At 34.3% G+C, this 20,881-nt stretch overlaps 1 protein-coding gene across 2 annotated transcripts in view; it reads right to left on the bottom strand.

Moving 5' to 3' along the window:
• The window catches only part of ptprb (protein tyrosine phosphatase receptor type b), a 136,456-nt gene that overhangs the window by 71,050 nt on the left and 44,525 nt on the right, over positions 1–20,881 (bottom strand). Inside the window, exons 1-5 of one of the 2 annotated variants that reach the window (XM_028820590.2) lie at positions 18,625–19,379; positions 17,901–18,171; positions 4,408–4,686; positions 1,853–2,110; positions 1,239–1,496 (exon numbers count right to left, since the gene is read on the bottom strand). In XM_028820590.2, coding sequence (XP_028676423.1) covers positions 1,239–1,496; positions 1,853–2,110; positions 4,408–4,686; positions 17,901–18,171; positions 18,625–18,681 — 1,123 coding nt within the window. In that variant the 5' untranslated portion in view covers positions 18,682–19,379. Of the gene's footprint in view, positions 1–1,238; positions 1,497–1,852; positions 2,111–4,407; positions 4,687–17,900; positions 18,172–18,624; positions 19,380–20,881 lie in introns of those variants that run through there. The other variant, XM_028820577.2, reaches the window with a different exon arrangement.

Here is a 20,881-nt window from a genome sequence, read left to right as displayed (position 1 = left end):
ATGCTTTTCAGCCACTAATTTAATATGCTTTCAGCTACTAATTTTGGGTAAGAAGCCTTAATATTTTCTTCTGGGCAGAGAAACAAATGCCATTTCTATTACCTATTTGTTACTGAAGGAAAAGGGAGAAACAGATATGCTGATTCTAGGCCTTCTACATACCAGTATAAGTAGAAATGTGCCAAAAAAAGAAAAAAGGATATTAACTTCAGAGGGTGTCTTAGAAAGTAACTCTAGGGAACCCAGGTTGAGAAAGAGGTCATAGAAGACAAGTAGAAATCAGATTTTGTTTCAATAGGTGGTAGAGGAAAGTTGCTAATGGGACTTACTACACATTACAGGTAAAAGTACATGCAAAAATACCTAAAGACACTTGAAAAAGTATGCTGAAGAATAAAATGGATTCAGAGGTCCAGGGCCATGATATTTTGTAAAATGGCATTGATCCATGAACTGGCTCAATTGAATTGTCCCAAAAGTAACTCAAACTTTGGGTGTAAAAGATCAGTTTTTATCACTGTCATCTCACAAAAGGTCTGATCTGATATTAGCCTTACCTAATGAGGCAAAAGGCCTCATTTACATTCTTTCTTATTTCATTTTAATGGTGTGCTCTGTATTAAATGGTGTGCTATACAAAATAGAGGTTCAGTAATTGAATTTATAGGTAGCATGGTAGAACAGTGGTAGTGCTGCTGTCTCACAGTAAGGAGACCACACTTTACATCCAGCGTCATCCATGTGTGGAGTTTGCAGGTTCTCCCTGTGTCTGTGTGGGTTTACTCCGGGTACTCTGGTTTCTATCCACAGTCCAAAGACATGCTGGTTAGGTGGATTGGTGATAACAAATTGGTCCTAGTGTAAGATTGGGGTGTGTGTGTGTTCGTTCTGTGATGGACTGGTGTCTTATCCAGGGTTTGTTCCTGCCTTGTGCCCTATGCTAGCTGGGATAGGCTCCAGCACCCCTCACAACCCTGTTCAGGTCTAAGAGGGTCAGAGGATGATAGATTGCTATTATGTTTGTTTTCCATGTTGCCTGTCATGATCAATAGTTTGATGTGGATTAATAAAACCATTATTGTAATATTATTTCAGAGTTTACTATTTTAAGCACAAGAAGATACTGTCTTTTCAAATAACAACAAAAACACATTTTGCCATAGCATTGAATTATCTAAATTTCTCATAAATAGTAGTAAAAATCATTAGTCTGTTCTCAAAGAAGGAACTTCCCTTACCTGTTCTCCCTATTGTGGCAGCTACACTCTGCAATTCTCCACTTTGAGTTGTAACATTCACAAAGTAAATTTGTCCAGAAACCAGATTTTGGAAAGAAATTTCAGATGCACTTCGAGATAAATTCCACTTTTGCAGAGTAGTTTTACTGGAGAGTGTCACAGAGTAAGAATCTACATCACCAAGGGCTCTGGTCCAAGTGACTTGTAAAGAGTCAAATGTACTATTGGAAACTTTCAGATTTGAAACTGTAGCTGGAGCTGTCAATAGAATTAAAAATGCCAGAAGTGACATCTGATTAAAATATTTCAAGGTACTTCAGTCTTGTTAATTTGAGAATTAGGGCAGTAGAGAACTTACATATGCAAACTGTTCTATGACTAGATTAAAATAAAATAAACAAATATGCAAGGTTTCATATTAAAATGTTATTTTTTAATGAACGTTACCATAATACTTCCCAAAACTAAGTATCTGCAAAGGATGGAATGAAAAATTTAACCCTGTTGCCTATGTGTAGGTGAGAAAATTAATTGTATTAATTGTGCACAAAAAGTAATTTCAATAAGCTCTTTTTAGCTAGACTACACCAGCCTAATAATATAAAGTGTTATACCTGTCCTGGCTTGCTTAGAGCTGTAATTCTGCAGGCCTGCAACCAGTGAAATAATGGTCAGATTATAAAGATGTCCAGATATCAATCCAGTGAACTCATGTTCAGTGCTTGAATTGTTCACCGTCACATTTTGTACCACAGTGGTGTCATTCCTCAGCACTAGCCTGTATTTATCGATTTTCCCATAAGGATGTTGCCATGCTGCAATCAGACCTCTGGGGGTTTTATTGACTTGCAGATTCTTCACTGCTGTAGGAACTGTGAGTTCAAAATATGAGTTAATAATCAGTTAACATAAAAACATGTATTTTATTTTTTTTCTCATTGGTCATTTTTGTATTCTATTACAGATATAAAATAAAAATAAAATAAAACATTTACCAAATACATATAAAATTATACAAAACTAACAAAAATTTTCAAAAGAAGACAGAAAAAAAATAATAATCAGCACCACAGAAGATAAATTAGGCAGATAATAAATCTCTGGTTAAATGGCTTAAACTGTTTTTGTGTGTTCACAGTTAATAAACTGCTTCCACTTTAAAGTGTACAATTCAGTGTGTTTCCCAGAAAATGATTCTTAAAACTACATCACCTTAAATCTCTCTGCAGGCTAAATAAATATAAATTTACTGCAAATAAACAAAGAAATACATTCAAACTATACTTAAATTTAATGGTTTTGCTTAAGTAAAAATCAAAAGGTTCATTGTCATTCAGCTCTGATTATAAGAAGCTCATCTACAGTACATGTATGACGCCCCTGCGAGATTCCAAACAGCTCCTGCAGGGCTGCCTGATGGCACCAAACTAACTGTGCTTTGGCCACATCCTACACACCCTTTACAACAAAGGAGGTTACAGAAAGCTCAGATGGGATATACAAATACAAATACAAAGGTTGAAATGTAAGCAGGCAAACATCAATTTTAAAAACTGATCATTTTTTTATGTATTTTATGCATTTCATAAAGAAAATTAAGAATACCAAGCAAAGTACTATAACAAGACATACTGTCAGTCAGTCAGTCATTCTCCAACCTGGTATATCCCAACACAGGGTCCCGGGGGTCTGCTGGAGCCAATCCCAGCCAACACTGGGCGCAAGGCAGGAACCAATCCCAGGCAGGGCGCCAACCCACCACAGCAAGACATACTGGTAATAGTTAAAAAAAATCTCACAGAAATGAGGTTTTGAAAATATCTCTGAAATGAATCCAGATTATTGCAGATTGAATGCACAAGGGAATACATTAATGTTAATATACAAAGTAGCCTTACACTTTATATGCCTAATTAGCGTTGAACAGAATAAGAGTCCACAAAGTAATTGCAGCTCTCTCCCAGAAATACACAGAAGGGATGAAAGGTCTTAGATATCATTTAGATATACAATATCCAGGATGGAATTCTGGGCTGTTTTGGAAATCAGTAAAAAAGGTATGATTCTGTATTTAATATTCCCCTTTGCTGGATATTCTCTTATCGAAAACATGTAATGGCTAAGGTGTTGAACATGAAATTGTTGATAAGTCAGTGTTCATGATTGATTTCCTGAGTATCCCCATGTAACTCACATTAATTACAAAACCGGGGGTCACACAGAAGGGGAGACGTAACTCATTTTTAATTATAAATTGTTTTGTATGGAAATAACTTGATTATTTATATAAATGAAAAAAGCACTTAGAGGGTGCAGTCATAGCACTCCTATTTTGCACTAAGGAGGTCAGGGTTTACTTCCTGGGTCCTCCATACATGTTCAACGTGTGTTTGTGTGGGTTTCCTTTGGATGCTTCAGTTTCCTCACATGGTTAGGTAGATTGGTGAAACTAAATTGGACCCGTATGTGTGTGTGTGTTAACCCTGTAATGGACTGACTCCCTGTCCAAGGGATTGTTCTTCCCTTGTACCCTTTGCTTGCTGGGATAGGCTCCATTGCCCCACAATCCTGCATGGTATTAAGTTGGTTTAGAAAATAGTGAAAAGGCACTTAAATTTTAGGACTTCAGGATCTCAGCTTTTCTGAAAATTCAGCACAGATACATTCACCCAACACAAATAACCTAGTCTCCAAACTCTGCTTTATCTAAATCAGAAATGGACCATTATGTAATCCCTAGGAAAATATGAATACACAAACCCATTTTAATCTATAGCTTCCTCTCGTGGCAATTAACTGAAAAATGTTTAGAACTACAATTTATAAATAATGTACATTTTATATTTAAAGTGAAATTTTTCAGATATTTAAAAATTCAGCTTTCAGTGGTCTCCTCTAGAGATGCATGTTGCATATTTTGTAGTGAAAAGAGCCATGTCTTTTAAAGTATTATAAAAATCAAAGGTGAGTTCTGGTGTTTCTCCCAGATTTTCAGATGTTATTGGGAATTTGTTTTCTATTGAAAGAAGCACTTCATCTTAAAAAGCTTTTATTTTACCACCACTAATACAACCTTTTTGAAAACCTCTCCAACCCTCCCAGTGTAACTTGACCATTTCACATTTTCAGTGGTGAAATAGAGTAAGATTTAAAAAACAAGCAATGTTACCTGTTATCCCTATAGTACTTAATGTAGCAGAGCTCTTGCTTCCTGCCACAGCTTTAATGCTCATTACATAGAGAGATCCAGGTGTCAAATTTGTGAATGTAACTGAAGTCCTCAAAGACTCTTGAGAAATATATTGACTTTCAACCTCCCTTGTGTCTAAGCCAAGCAGAGTAACACTATAGAAGTCTATGTATCCTGGAGAGGGAGGCCATACCACCTGCAGACTTGTACTTGTGCACGAATCATTCTTAATCTTGAAAGACGCAGGCTCCTTTGGGTCTAAAGTTAAAAAGATTGAATTGTGATTATCAAACAACTTTATGCAGAAGGTTTCATATTAATATACAGCAGCTTCAGATTTGTAAGGTATTCAAACAATATGCAAATGACAGCTTAATGGGGGATTGTGATTCGAAGAGCAAGTCAGGAGGTCTATGCTTAAAGACATAAAAGGTTATTCTTCAGCTTGTATCTCTAAACTGTTTCATATCCATATTTAAAATTATGATAAATTCAAGCTAAATCAGCTTAGTTCTGTACAGTTAGTGCAGTTATAATGGACTAGTATTAAGTTATTAACCAAAACAACATTTACATACATAAAAACAAAATTTTAATTAAACACTCAGTAAGACAAACCTGAGTTTAAATTATTAATATATATTGATCATGGCAATATTAAATCACATCTAACTTAATAATATAGATATGGCTAATTTAGAGATAAAAAAGGCTCAAATTCACAAAATTTCTGGATAAAATAAACCTCTTTGTGGTCCATGGCCTGTTATAACAGATAAAGACACAATGACAATTATTCTCAATTACTTCTAGCAGCATTAGAAACAAGGTAGGAAACTACTCTGGATATGACACCAATCTGTTGCAAAGCATCACTCATAACATAATCTCACCTACATAAGCCCAATTAATGAAGCACAACTGTCTTTGGGAATGTGGAAAGAGAACTGAAATACCTAGAGGAAAACCAATCGGCATACTAAGAAAAGATACAAACTTCAAATAAACAACAACTAGCCACAAAAGTCAAACCCAGGATGCTGAATCCATGAGGCACTAGTGGTAAAGACTCTGCCGCTATAAACGTTATTTGCCATATATCAGGTCAAATGTTAATTGTGTCTAGATTCATCTGGAGTATAAAGATTTAACCAACTCCAGGATATTCCTAGCTTACAGGATATTTGAGCAATTCCTAATTTTTTTAATGTATTATGTAGAATAGCTGAGAAAACAGAAATTGTCAAGCTGAGTTGTAAATCATCACTGTTTTCACATTCTTCATTTTTTACTTCTCTTTAATCTTGTACCAAAATCATGTGCTAAAACTAAACAATGTAAAAATATTAGCACAAAATAATGTTCTTTCTTTCTTTCTTTCTTTCTTTCTTTCTTTCTTTCTTTCTTTCTTTCTTTCTTTCTTTCTTTCTTTCTTTCTTTCTTTGTCTTTACTGTACTCTGTAGTTTTTGTCTGTCTGCTGCTGCAACAATTTCCCCTTGAGATCAATGAAATATCTATCTATCTATCTATCTATCTATCTATCTATCTATCTATCTATCTATCTATCTATCTATCTATCTATCTATCTATCTATCTATCTATCTATCTATTAACATTAATATTTATCTCGCTACTACAAAACATTTTTTTCATTATTGTCATCCTTCCTCCAAAGTAAAATAAAGAATGATGGTTAATTTATAAAGCAATCAATCTACTGCACCTAAACACAAACAGATGTGGTACTATTTTGAAGAAATTATCCAGGCCAAATTTAACACGCTACACTTTTCAGAACATCTTAGTATAAAAATGAAGCATCATAACATCTCTAATTTTACTGTCTTGCATGTAGCACAAATATTTTCATTTGTCATTTCCTGTATCACTCTTTATGTGTGCAAAATGTTGCGTGAGAGCCAATTACATGAGACTAGCAGGAAATAGCACAAGAAATCAAGGCATGCCAAACATGTCTCAGAGACTTTAGAGGTCCTTCAGCATCTTTTTTTATGGCTTCCTCAGAACACATTCTTACTTGTGTAACCTTTACTTTCCCTTTACATCTTACAGGGCCCCATATTTTAATCCAAATCAGCCTGAAATCAAAGGCGCTGTTTGTCACGTACAGTACTGAAAAATATCATATTGGAGATTACCTCAGCTTGCCTTCCAAGTGTTAAGAGGAATCTTAAAATTGTTTTGTTATCACTTTAAGTATCCGGTGAAAGGGAAGCTTCTCTTCCTTACATGGACATTGAACTAAACAGGTCTGACTGGCTTCACAAAAACAAGAAATATCATCAAAAAATATCTTGCCAGCTACTGGTTGGAAATTATAAAGTTTCAAAAACCCACAGATGGTTCTTTTGGAAGTACATGTAAAAGTTAACACAATTTATATATTAATATAATGAAGAGAAATGTATATAAACAATGTATTGTTAATTTTAATATAATTCCTTGCTTCTTTTAATATTTCTCAGATTGTTCCATAACTCATGTTGTGAAAAATGTTTAAAACTGACCAACAATTATCAGCTCACCAAAATTTTTGTATCTTTAAACCTTCTATTAATTCCTTCATCTTCCTTTCATTAATATACTTCTTACATAGTGTGATAGCATTCTATAAATTGTTCTAATCATTGACGAAACACAACATGGTTACACATTGAATGTACAAAACAGGATTTGTGATGCCAAAATTGTAAATTGTACTACATTCTGCTAAAAGATGTAAAGTAAAAAGTAAACTTCCCTTACAGATGTTTGATGTGTAGCTGACACTCATATAGTTGCATCTATTAACAAAGACAAAGTTGAGACAATTTGACAAAACAAAAAAAAAAGCAATGGCTAAACAAAGTGGTTCTCAATCTAAGCCTTGAGGACCCCATGTGGCTTTAGGTCTTTGTATTCCGACCAACTTTTATTTTTTATTGGACTCCTATGCTAATGAAGCAAGCTGCTATTTCCCATTTTCTGTGTTCTGGGGTCAATGTAGAAATTATAGAACTAATTTTGACAAAGTTTTATTGAATTGTAAAAAACATTTATGTTTATTATATGGGTGTAATTTTCTGTTTGTTTACTTGTTTTTTTTTAGTTTTTCATCACTATCATCATCAACATAATCAGTTATCAGTCTAGATTTTCATTCTACAAGATTATATCTTGCCTGAAGAAGGGGCCTGAGTTGCCTCGAAAGCTTGCATATTGTAATCTTTTTAGTTAGCCAATAAAAGGTGTCATTTTGCTTGGCTTTTCTCTACATTCTACTCTTCTAGATTCTTGTTATTTAATCCTAAAAATAAAATAATTAAATGAAAAATTAATTAAAATAATGGAATGTAGATCTCATGTGAGATAGGTGTAGAAATGACAAACAATGTAATAGGTATTGGAAGTGCCTTTAGAAATGCAGTGTACATTTCTGTCAATTCTCTATTGATCATGCTTGGCTTGAATCACTTTTTGCGATATTTTAGCACAGTCTTTCTCAGATTCAGTGAATAATCAAGGATGCTGTTGGAATCTGATGGTGATTAAGTTCATTTTGTTTTAGTCTAATTGCTTAAAACTAATATTTTTATTTGTTCTTCTGATTTCTTTACATTCACAGTAAACAGTGATAAACACCACAAAAATACACCTTTGCTGTACCATATATGTCTGAAACATGAGGACAGCCACTTTTTATCTACATTGTTTCTTTAAGTTTAACTCACTTTGCTTGAAAAGTTCATCCCTGTATGAAAACTTCAATTAAGAGAAAAGAATGATTAATCAAATACACAAAGTTTGAACCAGGCATTATTTTTACTATGACTTTTGTTATCTTTTTGGTTAGGGAGTAAGACTATATATGAATACCTGGTAAAATCAGCACTTTAAAGAAAAATGACCACAAGCTTTAGAGTGTTTGGATCTCTGTGGCTACATTTTAAAATAAAATTGATCTAAATATAAACAGTAAATAAGTGCTGTAGATATTGCTGGTAATTCATGGGTTCGTCATACTGGGTTAGCATCCCATGCATAGTCACTGTTAGTGTGGAATTTATGCATTCTCCTTGTATCCTTGCGTTTTTATCCTAATTACTCCAGCTTTCTTCCCACATTCCTAAAGATTCGCAAGTTAGATTAGGTGGAAACTCTAAATTGGCACTGGGTAAGTGTGAATGTGGGTGTATGACTGAATGATCATGTGATGGACGGGTGCTCTACCCAGGGCTGGTTCCTGCCTTGTTTTTGCACTAGCCAGGATAGGCTCCAGCACCCCATAACCCTGAACTGAATTAAAAAAGTTTGTTATATTAATGGTCCTTTTCATATATGGTTACGTTAGATCAAGAATGCTGTAATAAGTCTGTATTTCTTCATATTTTGGGTCCAGTGACTTGACTACTTTACTATTGGTATATGAAGAGGTAGGCAGTAAAGTGTAAACTCCAGGAAACTCAACATTCAATGTCACTTGCAATGCAATTAACTAGAATAGAACAATGAATGCAGTAGAAGAGGAAGAATAGTTTAATCACTAAAGCATGTATGATGCATTTTACTACATACTTCTGTATGTCATGCTCATTTTTCAGTAATAGCTTAGTATAAAGTAAATTACTTGTGTTGCTCACAGAGGATGTCTGAGTAACATAATGGGGGTCACACCCATTACATAATAATACGTAATGATCCTTTTTGGACTTCACATCTCCACCACTGATTCACACATCAGTCTAACATTTTCTTAGCCTTTATTTTCAGATAAATCAAATATCGCTATATCATTGATCAAAAGTCTCTACAAACAGACAGGACGCCCACACTGACAGGCTCCCTGCCAGCAATTGATACCCATGCCATTTACAACATATGACAAATGACAGTACTGAGCTCCCCCAGGTTATCAGGTTTAAAAAATTTGTTTCTGCTGCTCTAAAAAAAAACATATACTTCATCAATATCTCAAAAAATACACTTGCAGAAAATAGTGGAACTTTTGTTACATATGAATGACAACCTTCTACTTCATCTCACAGCATTCAAGATCAGAATAAACATAGATATTTAGGCCTTTTTGTTATATGAATAAGCAAGTAAGTATGTAGATAAGAAAAATATCGAAATAGTTAACTATCCATCCATCCATCCATTTTCCAACCCACTGAATCCGAACACAGGGTCACGGGGGTCTGCTGGAGCCAATCCCAGCCAACACAGGGCACAAGGAAGGAACCAATCCCGGGCAGGGTGCCAACCCACCGCAGGACACACACAAACACACACCAAGAACACACTAGGGCCAATTTAGAATTGCCAACTAGTTAACTAGAGTTTGATAAAAAAAAAAATGAGAAAGAGGAATAAATATGAATCATGGTAATGAGCCAGAGTAAAAATCTAGAAAGAAAGTAGCACTAGGAACACAAATGATAAGTTGAAGTCCCCAGTTTTAACTCACTGTAAAAAATGTAAATCTGACTGCACTTTGATAGTAACAAAATGATAGACAAGGAGATGTGATGATATGAAGTATAGTATTTTGAGACAAATGTGGAGTCACAGAGCCCAGAGACTAATTGGGAAGCAGTTGGTAGAAGATAGGAATCAATTTTAGATTGGGCCCCACTTTAAGTCACAGCATATTCATAAAACCTTCAACACTTACTCACACTGGACCAATTTAGAGTCACAAACTAACATAAAACCAGAGTAAATGGCGAAAAAACACAAATACATAAAGTCCAAAGAGGTGGTGCAAGTCAAGTCAAGTCAAGTTGGGGAGCATGCACTGGTACAGCGTTGCCGCACCCACTACACGACGAAACAACTCAGGATCCCAGTTGGTAATCCCATAGGTCAGAATATAAACTTAGGATGCTCGGAGATATGAGATTGCAGTGCTAACCTCTCCACCAAAATGCTGTCCAAAAACAACAGTCATTTGCTAAAATTTCTCTTACTAAGAGTCTACATTACGTTTTTGAAAATATCAGCTACAAGGGCAAATATCTCTTACTAAATTACTGACACCGGAGAAAAGTTTAGAAAAAGTCATACACCTACATACAGTAGGTGCAGGAAATGTATGGCGATATTGATTATGAAGTTAATCGAAATGAATAATATCTATTGTTCTCAATTTACACAGATTCACTCAACACTTCCATTCACATTCACATCAATTTCTTTAAATCGCTCACTAGATCTGGACTTTTCTATGCCTACCATGGCGTATGTCTGCACACATTCATTTGCTGTCATTTGCTTTGTGTGCCCAAAACACTTGTCTGATTCTTCTCACTACTCACTACTGTCTCCTGAATTGTTTGAAACTTAATATTCTGTTATTACCAGCCATCTCTCATTCTTAAACAACATACATTTCCTAATGAACATCACATAAATTATCCCCCTCAAAACCAGGGAGGTGCATACAGAAATCAGAAAGGAGGGCAGCAGCCATTGTGTCCTTAGTAAAACGTCCAGTCTTAAATTAACACTTAAAGAAAATACCTGGGCCCACACTTCTCGTATATACACTTAAGTGTTACTTGACCCTATGAAAGTTTATTTAATGTTTGTATTTTAACTCTGTCCTTACTGCAAATATCTTTTTTGTTACCAAAGGCAAGACTGCGTTTTTATACCACATCCAGCATTTAAATTAATTAGCAGAAAATGACTACACGCTCCAAAATAGCTCTTTTCTGCTATATACCATCGTAAATCCTTGTAAAAGGAGTACCACCCTCTGATGTCAGAAGTGGGTGTACTGCCAGAATGAGAAAGGCAGCCACTCTTTTAGAAAATAACCAGGAGATAAGTTGCAAACAAAGGGACAGACAAGATTTGTAACCAGTAATTCAGCAACACAATTGTTAAAATTAAAGCAAAACCCTAAATTGAAGTGAAAACGTTCTAACAAAAAAAAAAAAATAACCAGGCACGTTAACCAGGAACGTGCCCAAAAATAAACACCAAAATTTTGTCTAGTTTTTCTCCACAAACCTGGATAAACAGAAAGGGCTTATTGTAACCTTTATACTGACAGAGCTACTAAATAATTAGTCGTTTCCTTAGCAACGTGACAACAACTACTCCACAAAATGGTGTCATCTGCGACTAAAGTAAAAAATGGTGTTGTGGAAAAGAATCAATATTTAAGTAACACTTTCTGGATGATAACTAAGGTCATATTTAGAACCCTTGAGTTGAAAAAACCTAACTATGTGAAGATAATCCAAAATTCTGCTCTGTACTTGTAAAATTTTTATTTTAGTATTATACTGTATTGAGGATTACTTGTGTTTTGTTCTGTGTATTGTATTGTATTGAATCCCTTCTCTTTGACACCAACTGCACACCCAACCTACCTGAAAAGGAGTCTTTCTTTGAACTGCCTTCTCAAGGTTTCTTCCATTTTTTTTTTCCTACTAGGGATTTTTTTTTGTTTGGGAGTTTTTCCTTGTCTTCTTAGGGAAACAAGGCTGGGGGGCTGTCAAGAGGAAGGGCTTGTTAAAGCCCATTGCGGTACTTCTTGTGTGATTTTGGGCTATACAAAAATAAATTGTATCTTATTGCATTGTATACAGTATTTTCAAGAAACACCTCAGAAAAAGCACAAACAAACAAATGAAAAATGCAGAACAGTGGACTGGGCTTTAGCCATTCCATTGGCCTATATTTGGATCCTGGTGGCTCCTGTTTAGTGTCTGTTGTTATGCAGTGTTAATGATGCTGCATTCATGTGATGATAGGGGCACAGGAAATAAAAGAGAGAACCTAATAGAGACAGGCTTAACACATCAAAATGTGTGCGCATGGCCTTCCAGTGTCAATTCCCAAGAAATCTAGAACATCTTAGGAGACCATGACACACTGTGCTGCTCTCTAATGCACAGCTGACGCTGCACATCAAAGTATTTGTGAATACCAGGGCGAGTAATCATGACTACAGCATGACTAACAATGGTCAGACAGAAAGGGTCACGAGGAATAGGTGTAGGGGTGAAACTCAAGCTAACACTACAAAATCCTTTTTGAACCCACTGTCAGGAGAGCATACACTACAGCTCATCAACATTTCTTTTACCACAAGAGTAGCTCCACTTTACCATTCTCGTCTTTCCACAAAACCCCCAGCTTTCCTGGATTCATTTGTATTCCTTTAGGTTCTATAATGAATTCACATTCCAGCATTGTATTTTCATTTAATTTACCATTACTTTTGTCATTAGTGTCTTACATCAGTTGTATTAAATATCACCACAATAAACCTCTTACATCAGTTGTATTAAATTTTACAGTACACTATAAAGAAAAGAAATAAATATGTTTATTTTTAAGGATATGTAATTCATGAAAACTTCCAAGATATGGAAGAAGATGATCTGCTGTGGCAACCCCTAACAGGAGTAGCCAAAAGAAGAAGAAGATCTCATGAAAACTTCCATTTTTAATACACTTTTTGTACACGGATACTATATTATGAAGTGTTATGAGTCTTTTCCTTAAAATAGTTATATAAAGGCCCAGTTGTATCAACCATTCAGTCCCCTTTCAGAATTTTAAAATGTAATTATTTTTAAGGAGAAATAAGGAAATCTAAGATGATAGCAATAGTAACTGCTACATTAAAATATGATAATCGTTTTCCTTCCTAAATGTAAAGAGAACAGAATCATAAATTTGTATTTAGCACTTCATTTATATACAGTGGACAGTAAAGTGTGCTCTGTGGAAGCACACTAATTCAATCAGCTATCTATACTGAGCATGTTCTAAGTTAAACCTGCAAGATAAATAAATGTGTAGCTATCTAAACATGTTCATGCTAGACTGATATCAGGCTTTCTAGAACAGGAACTGCTAAGAACACACAGTGTGGACATTTTTCTGCTTTACACTGAATAGATAGCTTGTTGGTTACAATGTAATTGTCTGCTTTTGTCTTTGCAAGGGTATACCTCATATTGATTTTTCTGTGACTATTTAAGCTTAATTTTTATTTTTTATTTAATGTTGTCTTGTAATTGTATTGTTTTCAATCAGAATTCACAGTTATTGGTTCTGGTAAGATATGACATAAGCATGAAAAATGCTGAACATGTGCTAGCCCAGAAAATGCTTACACTCAACCGGTAGCATCAAGTTTAAAGGACATAAACTGTTGCCACATTACTGTACCGTCTGGTTACATAACTCTTCAGTAAACGTGCAAGTGTATTGTCTTACATAAAGAATGTACAAATTGCTATTAGTGAACATACTTTAATGTTGCGTGCTTGGAAGGTAAAGTTCAGGAGTGCAGACTTTATCTAATCTTTTTGCCTCACAAAACAAAACACTTAGTCCTTTCTGTATCCGTTTGAACAAAGGAACAATGTAAGTGGGAAGTGGCTGGGCTGGGGCACTTCTGGCTGGAAACAAACACTTAAGATTAGGCCTTTGCATTGTTACAGACTGCTTTTTGGACGTTGTCCAGCCTCTGTTACACACTGGAATGCTTAGTTTTACCTTTTCTCTCAGTACTCCCTTCATACAACTATAAATATATTTCCATACACCAGGCAAAAAGTGAAAGATGTTTTGTTTAGTTTAGTTTTATATTGTGTTATTTTCAATAGAATGCAGCAGGCTGTGTAGAATCAATTTCCTCAAGGAGTTTTCAAGCAAATAGAATAATGAACAAAAAAGTAGCATTTTCCCACATATTACAGTAACAGTAATATAAAGAGCAAAATTTTTAAATAAATAAAACTTACAAAGTAAAATAAGTGGAGAAACCACTGAAGTGTTAAGAAAGAAAAAACTGTGAAAAATAATTAAACTAATCTAGTGCACAATTCAATGCATTTAATTACAGAAAGCTATTTGCGTGGTTAATATGAAGGATTACATAACATTAATGCTCTGACACAAAGTTATTGTGTGATGGTCCAATTATTATATATATACATATGAAAAGCAAACCTTAAAGGATATATAGGCAAAGTATAACCAAAGTATGAGTATGTTGTGTATAACATGTGGGATCCAGAATTGATTTTATGGGGAAGAAAAGTGATGGATAAAAATCAATATCCAGTATTTATACATGAAATTCAAGCAATTGAAGTGTATCATTTGTAACTTAGTCAAGGAACTGCTTGCTTGCCTGCCCTGTACTGATCTGTATTGAATAAATGAGCTAAAATGTATTGCTATTAAATAAAATTCAACCAATGATTGTATAAATATTAGATATTATCCATAAGTAGTTTTTCAAATGTTTAGAGGTCAAATGATCAAACTGCACAATACTAAAAAGAACATGATTAAATATTTAAACCTTTAAATGTGTATTTTTTGGAAATGGGGAAATACTGGAGAAATTCATAAAGATGTGAATTTAGCAAATTTTGTAGCATCATATAAAAATGTAACTATAGTTCTAATTAGCTCAGTGAGTAAAATTAAAAACAGTTATTTAAATGTAAGATCAAATGATACACATCAAGTATAGGCTAACTATTGAAATGCCAAGACTGGGTGAAGATGTTTCACTAATATGTTCAAATAAAGAGACAGAAAAAATATTTGATTAAGGTAGCAATAAATCAATTTTTTATCTAGATTTATAAACAGCTTTTTGATAAGTTATCACATGAGGTTAGTGGTCAAACCAAGTAAGTTGGAATTTAAGGGAACAGTGCTGATAGGCACCAAATGTCCTCAAACATTGAAAGCATCCAGTTATGGTGAGTAATTTTTTTTTTCCTGAATTAGGGAATCTTAAAAATGGGGCCCCTCTGGAATCAGCTCTGTAGCAAATACTGTTTTTAATTTCCGTGATCTAGATACAAATTTGTCTAAAGAAATAGCTAAACTTGCAGATTAACATTAAGATAGGCAAATATTCTAGAATGAACAAAATTACCATAGATAAAGTCTGACAAAATTTAAATGTTGCAGCTAATTGGAAAATTAGTGCATATTAATATTAAGTTTTACAGTTAGGTCTGATTGCACAGTAATTGGAAGTACACCTTATGAGGATTTAGGTGACATCAGGGATAGATCACTGTCCACAACCAGTCAGTGTACACAATGGATTAAGAAGACAAACAGGACAATTTGTCAAGTACAAATCAAGGTCCAAGGAACAGCTAACAGAATTAGTAAACAACTGCAAAAAATGAGATAATAAGAAAGTTTGAAGGGGTTTATTTATTTACTTTAATGCAAATATTGAATAACGTGTTTAAATTTGTTAAAATTATACTATGTGCTTAAAATTATAAATGGCATTAGTTGCAGACATACTAGATAATATTTTAAAAAAGCCTTTCAAAGAAAGCACAGGTACACAAATGGAAGGTGGTAAATTTCTTATTAATAAAGTATTTGTTCACGCAGAAAACCGTCAGATCATGGAGTAATTTTCCAGGAATTGTAGGATACAGTTGTATTCTGAGATCCTTCAAACCTCAACTAAAGATTGCTAAATTATGTTGGGATAAATGGCCTATTCTCATTAAACTTTTTCTAAGATCCTTAGGGTCTAAGAGAAACACTGGAAAAATGCAAAAACAAATAATTCATAAAATGACTAATATGATGGTGTAGGTATAAGCTCTGGTCCCTGCAATACCCTGTATAAAGCAAGTTACAAAATGGATAGATTGATGTATTATTTTGACAGCCTTCCATATATATGAAAATACAACACATTCCTTTGTTCAGACTGTTCTAATATTATCTTTCCAGAAATTTAAACCCTATGAAAGCCGTTATATGGTTTAAATATTCACTGACTGTAAGCTATAGTTTTCTGTTTTAAATAATTCTTGAAAAAATAAAAATAATGAACATATTAAACTCAATTTAACCTTAATTCCAGTATTTTTTATTTAAACACACTTCTGTTATAGCCTTAAATACATGCATATTATAGTGCCCATGTAGAAATGGTGTCTTTATTTAATACTGCCATTTGACTATGTGTTCTGGCTTTAGATATAGTTTTCATAAACCTCTCAGGTAAAAACATATTTCAGTTTTACTCTCTGAAATCTTAATTTGCTTGGATTACTGTCCATGGTCAAGATCTGCCAGATTATAGTATAAATTACCTTTTAAGACATCTGTCAATAATTTGAAAGTACTTTATTCAGTACAGCATCCTAGGGAGATGTAGTCTATAATAGAAGACCCATAAAGAGTATAATCAAGACATTTAATCCCTAATTAAATGCTCTTCTTTTATTATTTTTTCATCAATTATATTGAAGGTTGCTGTGTTATATGCATACCATTAGCCACCTGCTTATTTTATCAGTATACAATATATTATTCCTCTATGTTGGCTGGCACACACGTGTTTGTAGAAATGGAAAACTGAAATAATTTTATATATAATAGTTTCCAAGGTGAAAAACAAATATTAATTAAGTTATAGATCCAGATAAAATCTTGTATTGGTTTAAAATTAAAAAGCACCCAGCTTCATCAAGGTCCTATACAAAGCATGGCTTATAACCACAATATGAAAAAGCATTCCAGTTATAATTTTTAAAAACTCAACATGCACTGAAAAGAAAATATTAAATCAGAGAAAGCTGCTTCCCGATGATAATGTTTAACTCTGCAGACATTAACTATTATTACAAGCAAAATCTTGTAATGTTGAAAAGAGATAAATCAAGATGGCACCTTGATGAGAACCATACAGCAATGAAACCTGAAGAAAGCTCGTCAATCCCTGTTCACATAATATGTCCAAAAGGATCACTGAATTCTAAAGGTGCTACTTTCACATACATTGGTAGACAAATGACAAAATTACCTCTGCAAGGCTGTGTCCCTTGGCAGAATAACATAACAGCAGCAGTAAATAAAATAAAATAAATATTAATTTATGTTCTTAAACCAGTTATGCAGTACAGGGTCACATAATATTTTAATATAGCACAAATGGAACAACAGGAAAGCTATAGAACCCTCTTTCAAAGGACAAAAGAATAAAAATAAGAAATATAAAAAATACCTGCCACAAAGTTCAATTTAAAGTGCATTACAAATCATACTAATAATAAGACTAACGAAAAATTTCATGAATTTCATAAGTAAAGAATATGTTGCTGGTAGTAATACACTGTAATGTGGGTACTATTATTTTCTCCCTCGAAATGTTTGGAACACATGGTACTTAGCACAAACACCTTCTTAAAATCTGAATTAGTGGAGTTTTTCAGAGTTTTCATTTATAATTTATTAATACTTAATATCTCCAATGTGTGAATTCCTGCAGTGATTTTTTGGTATTCGTTAGGATATGGCCACTACAACAATATAAGTGATGCCAAAGGTTTTGAATAAAGCAGGAAATATCAGTTACCAGACATATAAATCATGGTTGATAAATTAGAGAGATAAAAAATACTTTGTATATTAAATTACTTTTGAATTTGTAAAGACAAACCTGTTTGAATGGATATGTTTGCAAACTCTCCATCAGCAGCAGACAATATAATCAGGTTGTAAAAAGTGCCAGGGTCCAAGTTCTTAACTTCACAATCATAGGAACCATTGCCTTCTAAAACATGCAGACAACTAGTGCTTCTGTTATTCTGGTGGATGATGCTGAAGTTACAAAATGCCCCTAGGCTGGTCCATTTCACATGTACTGACTCAGGTGTAGTCCTTGTCTCGGTCAAGTTCACTGTACATTGTACAGCTTCTGTAGTGGTGATCTGCAATAATAATAAAAAATGTATATGAAATCTTAAATATACATATACACAAATAAAGAAATATTATGCCATATTAGTCACTATAAGAAAGAAAGAAAGAAAGAAAGAAAGAAAGAAAGAAAGAAAGAAAGAAAGAAAGAAAGAAAGAAAGAAAGAAAAGCTAATTTTTAAGAATGTGTATGCTCCCTATTGGTTCGCTGCACTGATTAACAAATATACGGCAACTGTAATATGTGAAAGAAGAGAGTAAGTACATAACAAGACATATACATCTTATCCCATTTTTCATTAACTTCCTGTTTAGGATTTCAGATTTGTTAGTACATAAAACGACAAACAGACGATAAGACAATACACAAAGTTTCCTTGAATGTAAAATGTCGCGAAGTAACTTGTCAAGCTGCTTCTTTCAAAGTAATTCCAAAGGAGACGCACCGCAGCAGGTAAGCTCACCTTGGCTAAACTTGACGATATCCACAGTATGAGATACCCTGTTTCACATCTCAGCATTGCGATTACACTTTTCTTAAATATTCCTTTCTGGGTTAATCTTTTAGTATTATGATGAAGTCCTGATCCAAATCCAGTAACACAGATTTCAAGTATCACTAAAACGAGGCGGCATCCTCATGCTTGTTGCTTCTAGACGAGTTGCAGCAAGTCTCTAATGCAGCATTGCCGGGGTGCCTCACAATTATCCCCGGCCAGGTCTTTCTCGTTCATAAACTGAGTTGCTGTTTGCAGCTGTTCCCACGCTGCCATTTCTCACTCATTCTCCTCCATGGACTTCCTCAATCAAGAGAGAATTTCCTCGGCACTTTCCAAATTGCGAATCCAGACGTTAAAACACAATTGCAGATTTAACGGTATTTTTTTTCTTCAAAGCGAACTTTAAGAAGCTGTTCAGACTGGGTAGCTCTTTCCTACCATTCTTCTGCCTGCTACCTCATGCCACTGTTGCCAGGCTCTTCTCCTTCAATATCATCTCCATATACTCAATGGCCACTTTCACTTATCTGAACGCTCACCTTGCGCGTCTAGCCGTTGACTTTTCCCTATAACTTTCTTTCTTGTATCCCACCCTCTCTCTTCCTTCCTGCCTCTCCAGATCTCTGAGGACAGCTCTCTTTTGTTTTTGCTTTGAGTTCAGTCTGTCACAAGCACTCTATGAACTTCACTGGCATCCTTTATAATTACAATATATTACCTAATCTCACTCCGTCTCTCACCCATCCAAGCTCCACCCCCACCATATTCTCAATCGTCTTTTCTCCTTTTTTGGAATGCTGCTCATTCTTTGACAAGTAAATACAATTTCTAAATATTTACTCTAAAAATAAAACTTTTAAAATCATGAATCAACCAATCAATCTTATAATATATTTGCATTGATTTTTTTATATTACTCTTTCGTGTAATTGACACAAGGTATAATTGTGTTTGTTCTGCTCAGTTTGCCCTGCTTAAAAGAAAGCCTGGTATACTGGATATATAAAACATATATACATGATTTCATTCCTAAATGACTCCTTATGTGTGTATGAAGAAAAAAACAAAATAATGTTTTAGAGGAATAAAAGACATAGCTTTGTGTAGCACATGGCTGCCTTGGATGTCTAACCACAAAATGTATCCAGCTTACATGATATTTAAAGTCCTCCAATCAAGTATTGGGAAAGGCTTACTTGAGCTTAAAGCACAAGTGATACACTGACTTGGTTCTTGATTTGCTGGTTTAATTTTATTTTGTTTCAGTTTTGTCTTTCTCTTTCCTCAAACAAGTTGGTGAAGAAAAACTCTTCCACTCTCACACAGATCTATTCCTGACTAGAAGTTGTAGTTACTTCTGGAAGTAATGCCAAAAGCTTTTTAAAATGTACTGGTTAGGTTTAGCTTTTCAGTTTCAGGTTTGTCTAAATATTAAACAGAAGCTACAAAATAAAAATACAACAAAAGCTATTTTCATATGTATCCACATAACTGCTTATTTGTTTATTGAGTGGTACAGGTTTTCTTCCATTCCACTAGCCACAGAACTAGTCAACAAACTATGAAAACTACTGTAAAACTATTCTCTTCTTGCAAAGTAACCAAAATTCTTCTTGTTGGAATGTAAAGGTCTAAATCATAAAATCCTTTCAAAATCAAATCTGAAAATTGTTAAAGATGATCAGATTAGTAGCAAAGCAAGAGATGGACTCCTGAAACTCCTTGTTTGCTCAGATAAGTCTCTACTCAAACAATTTTCCCTTCCCTGTTACCCAAAAAAGCAAGGCCCTCTTGTGCCAGAATCCCAATGCTTAGTATTAAGCAAAAAACATGCTTCATGTTACATTTTCAACATGCTGAAAGCAATAAAGCCCTTGAATGCTTTTTACTCTTGGGTATCTATGTATGTAACTAAGGCAAGTCGCTTTATACTACACATATTCTAAAACCCCCTAGTAATAATAATGTGACTTTCACAAACCTACAAAGGAAAGCCAAACTTAGTTTCAGCATAGGCTTTGTTTGTGCTTGTGCATATGACTGGAAATCTCTGTAATTTTTCTATAGATAATTTTCAGATACAGTATGATTTTCCTGTAGCTAACTGCCACCTTTAATGTAACAACTATGTATGTGATTGGAAAGCTGCCAGGACATTCTGCACTCTATGCTGCTTTTGCCCAAATGGCCACTGGACTGAACCAATAGTTAGTAAATGACT

The sequence above is a fragment of the Erpetoichthys calabaricus genome, chromosome 1 (assembly GCF_900747795.2).
Source record: "Erpetoichthys calabaricus chromosome 1, fErpCal1.3, whole genome shotgun sequence".
In the NCBI taxonomy this organism is placed as follows: domain Eukaryota; kingdom Metazoa; phylum Chordata; class Cladistia; order Polypteriformes; family Polypteridae; genus Erpetoichthys; species Erpetoichthys calabaricus.
Note: the sequence above shows the minus strand (reverse complement) of the source record. Positions and strands in the feature narration are given on the sequence as shown.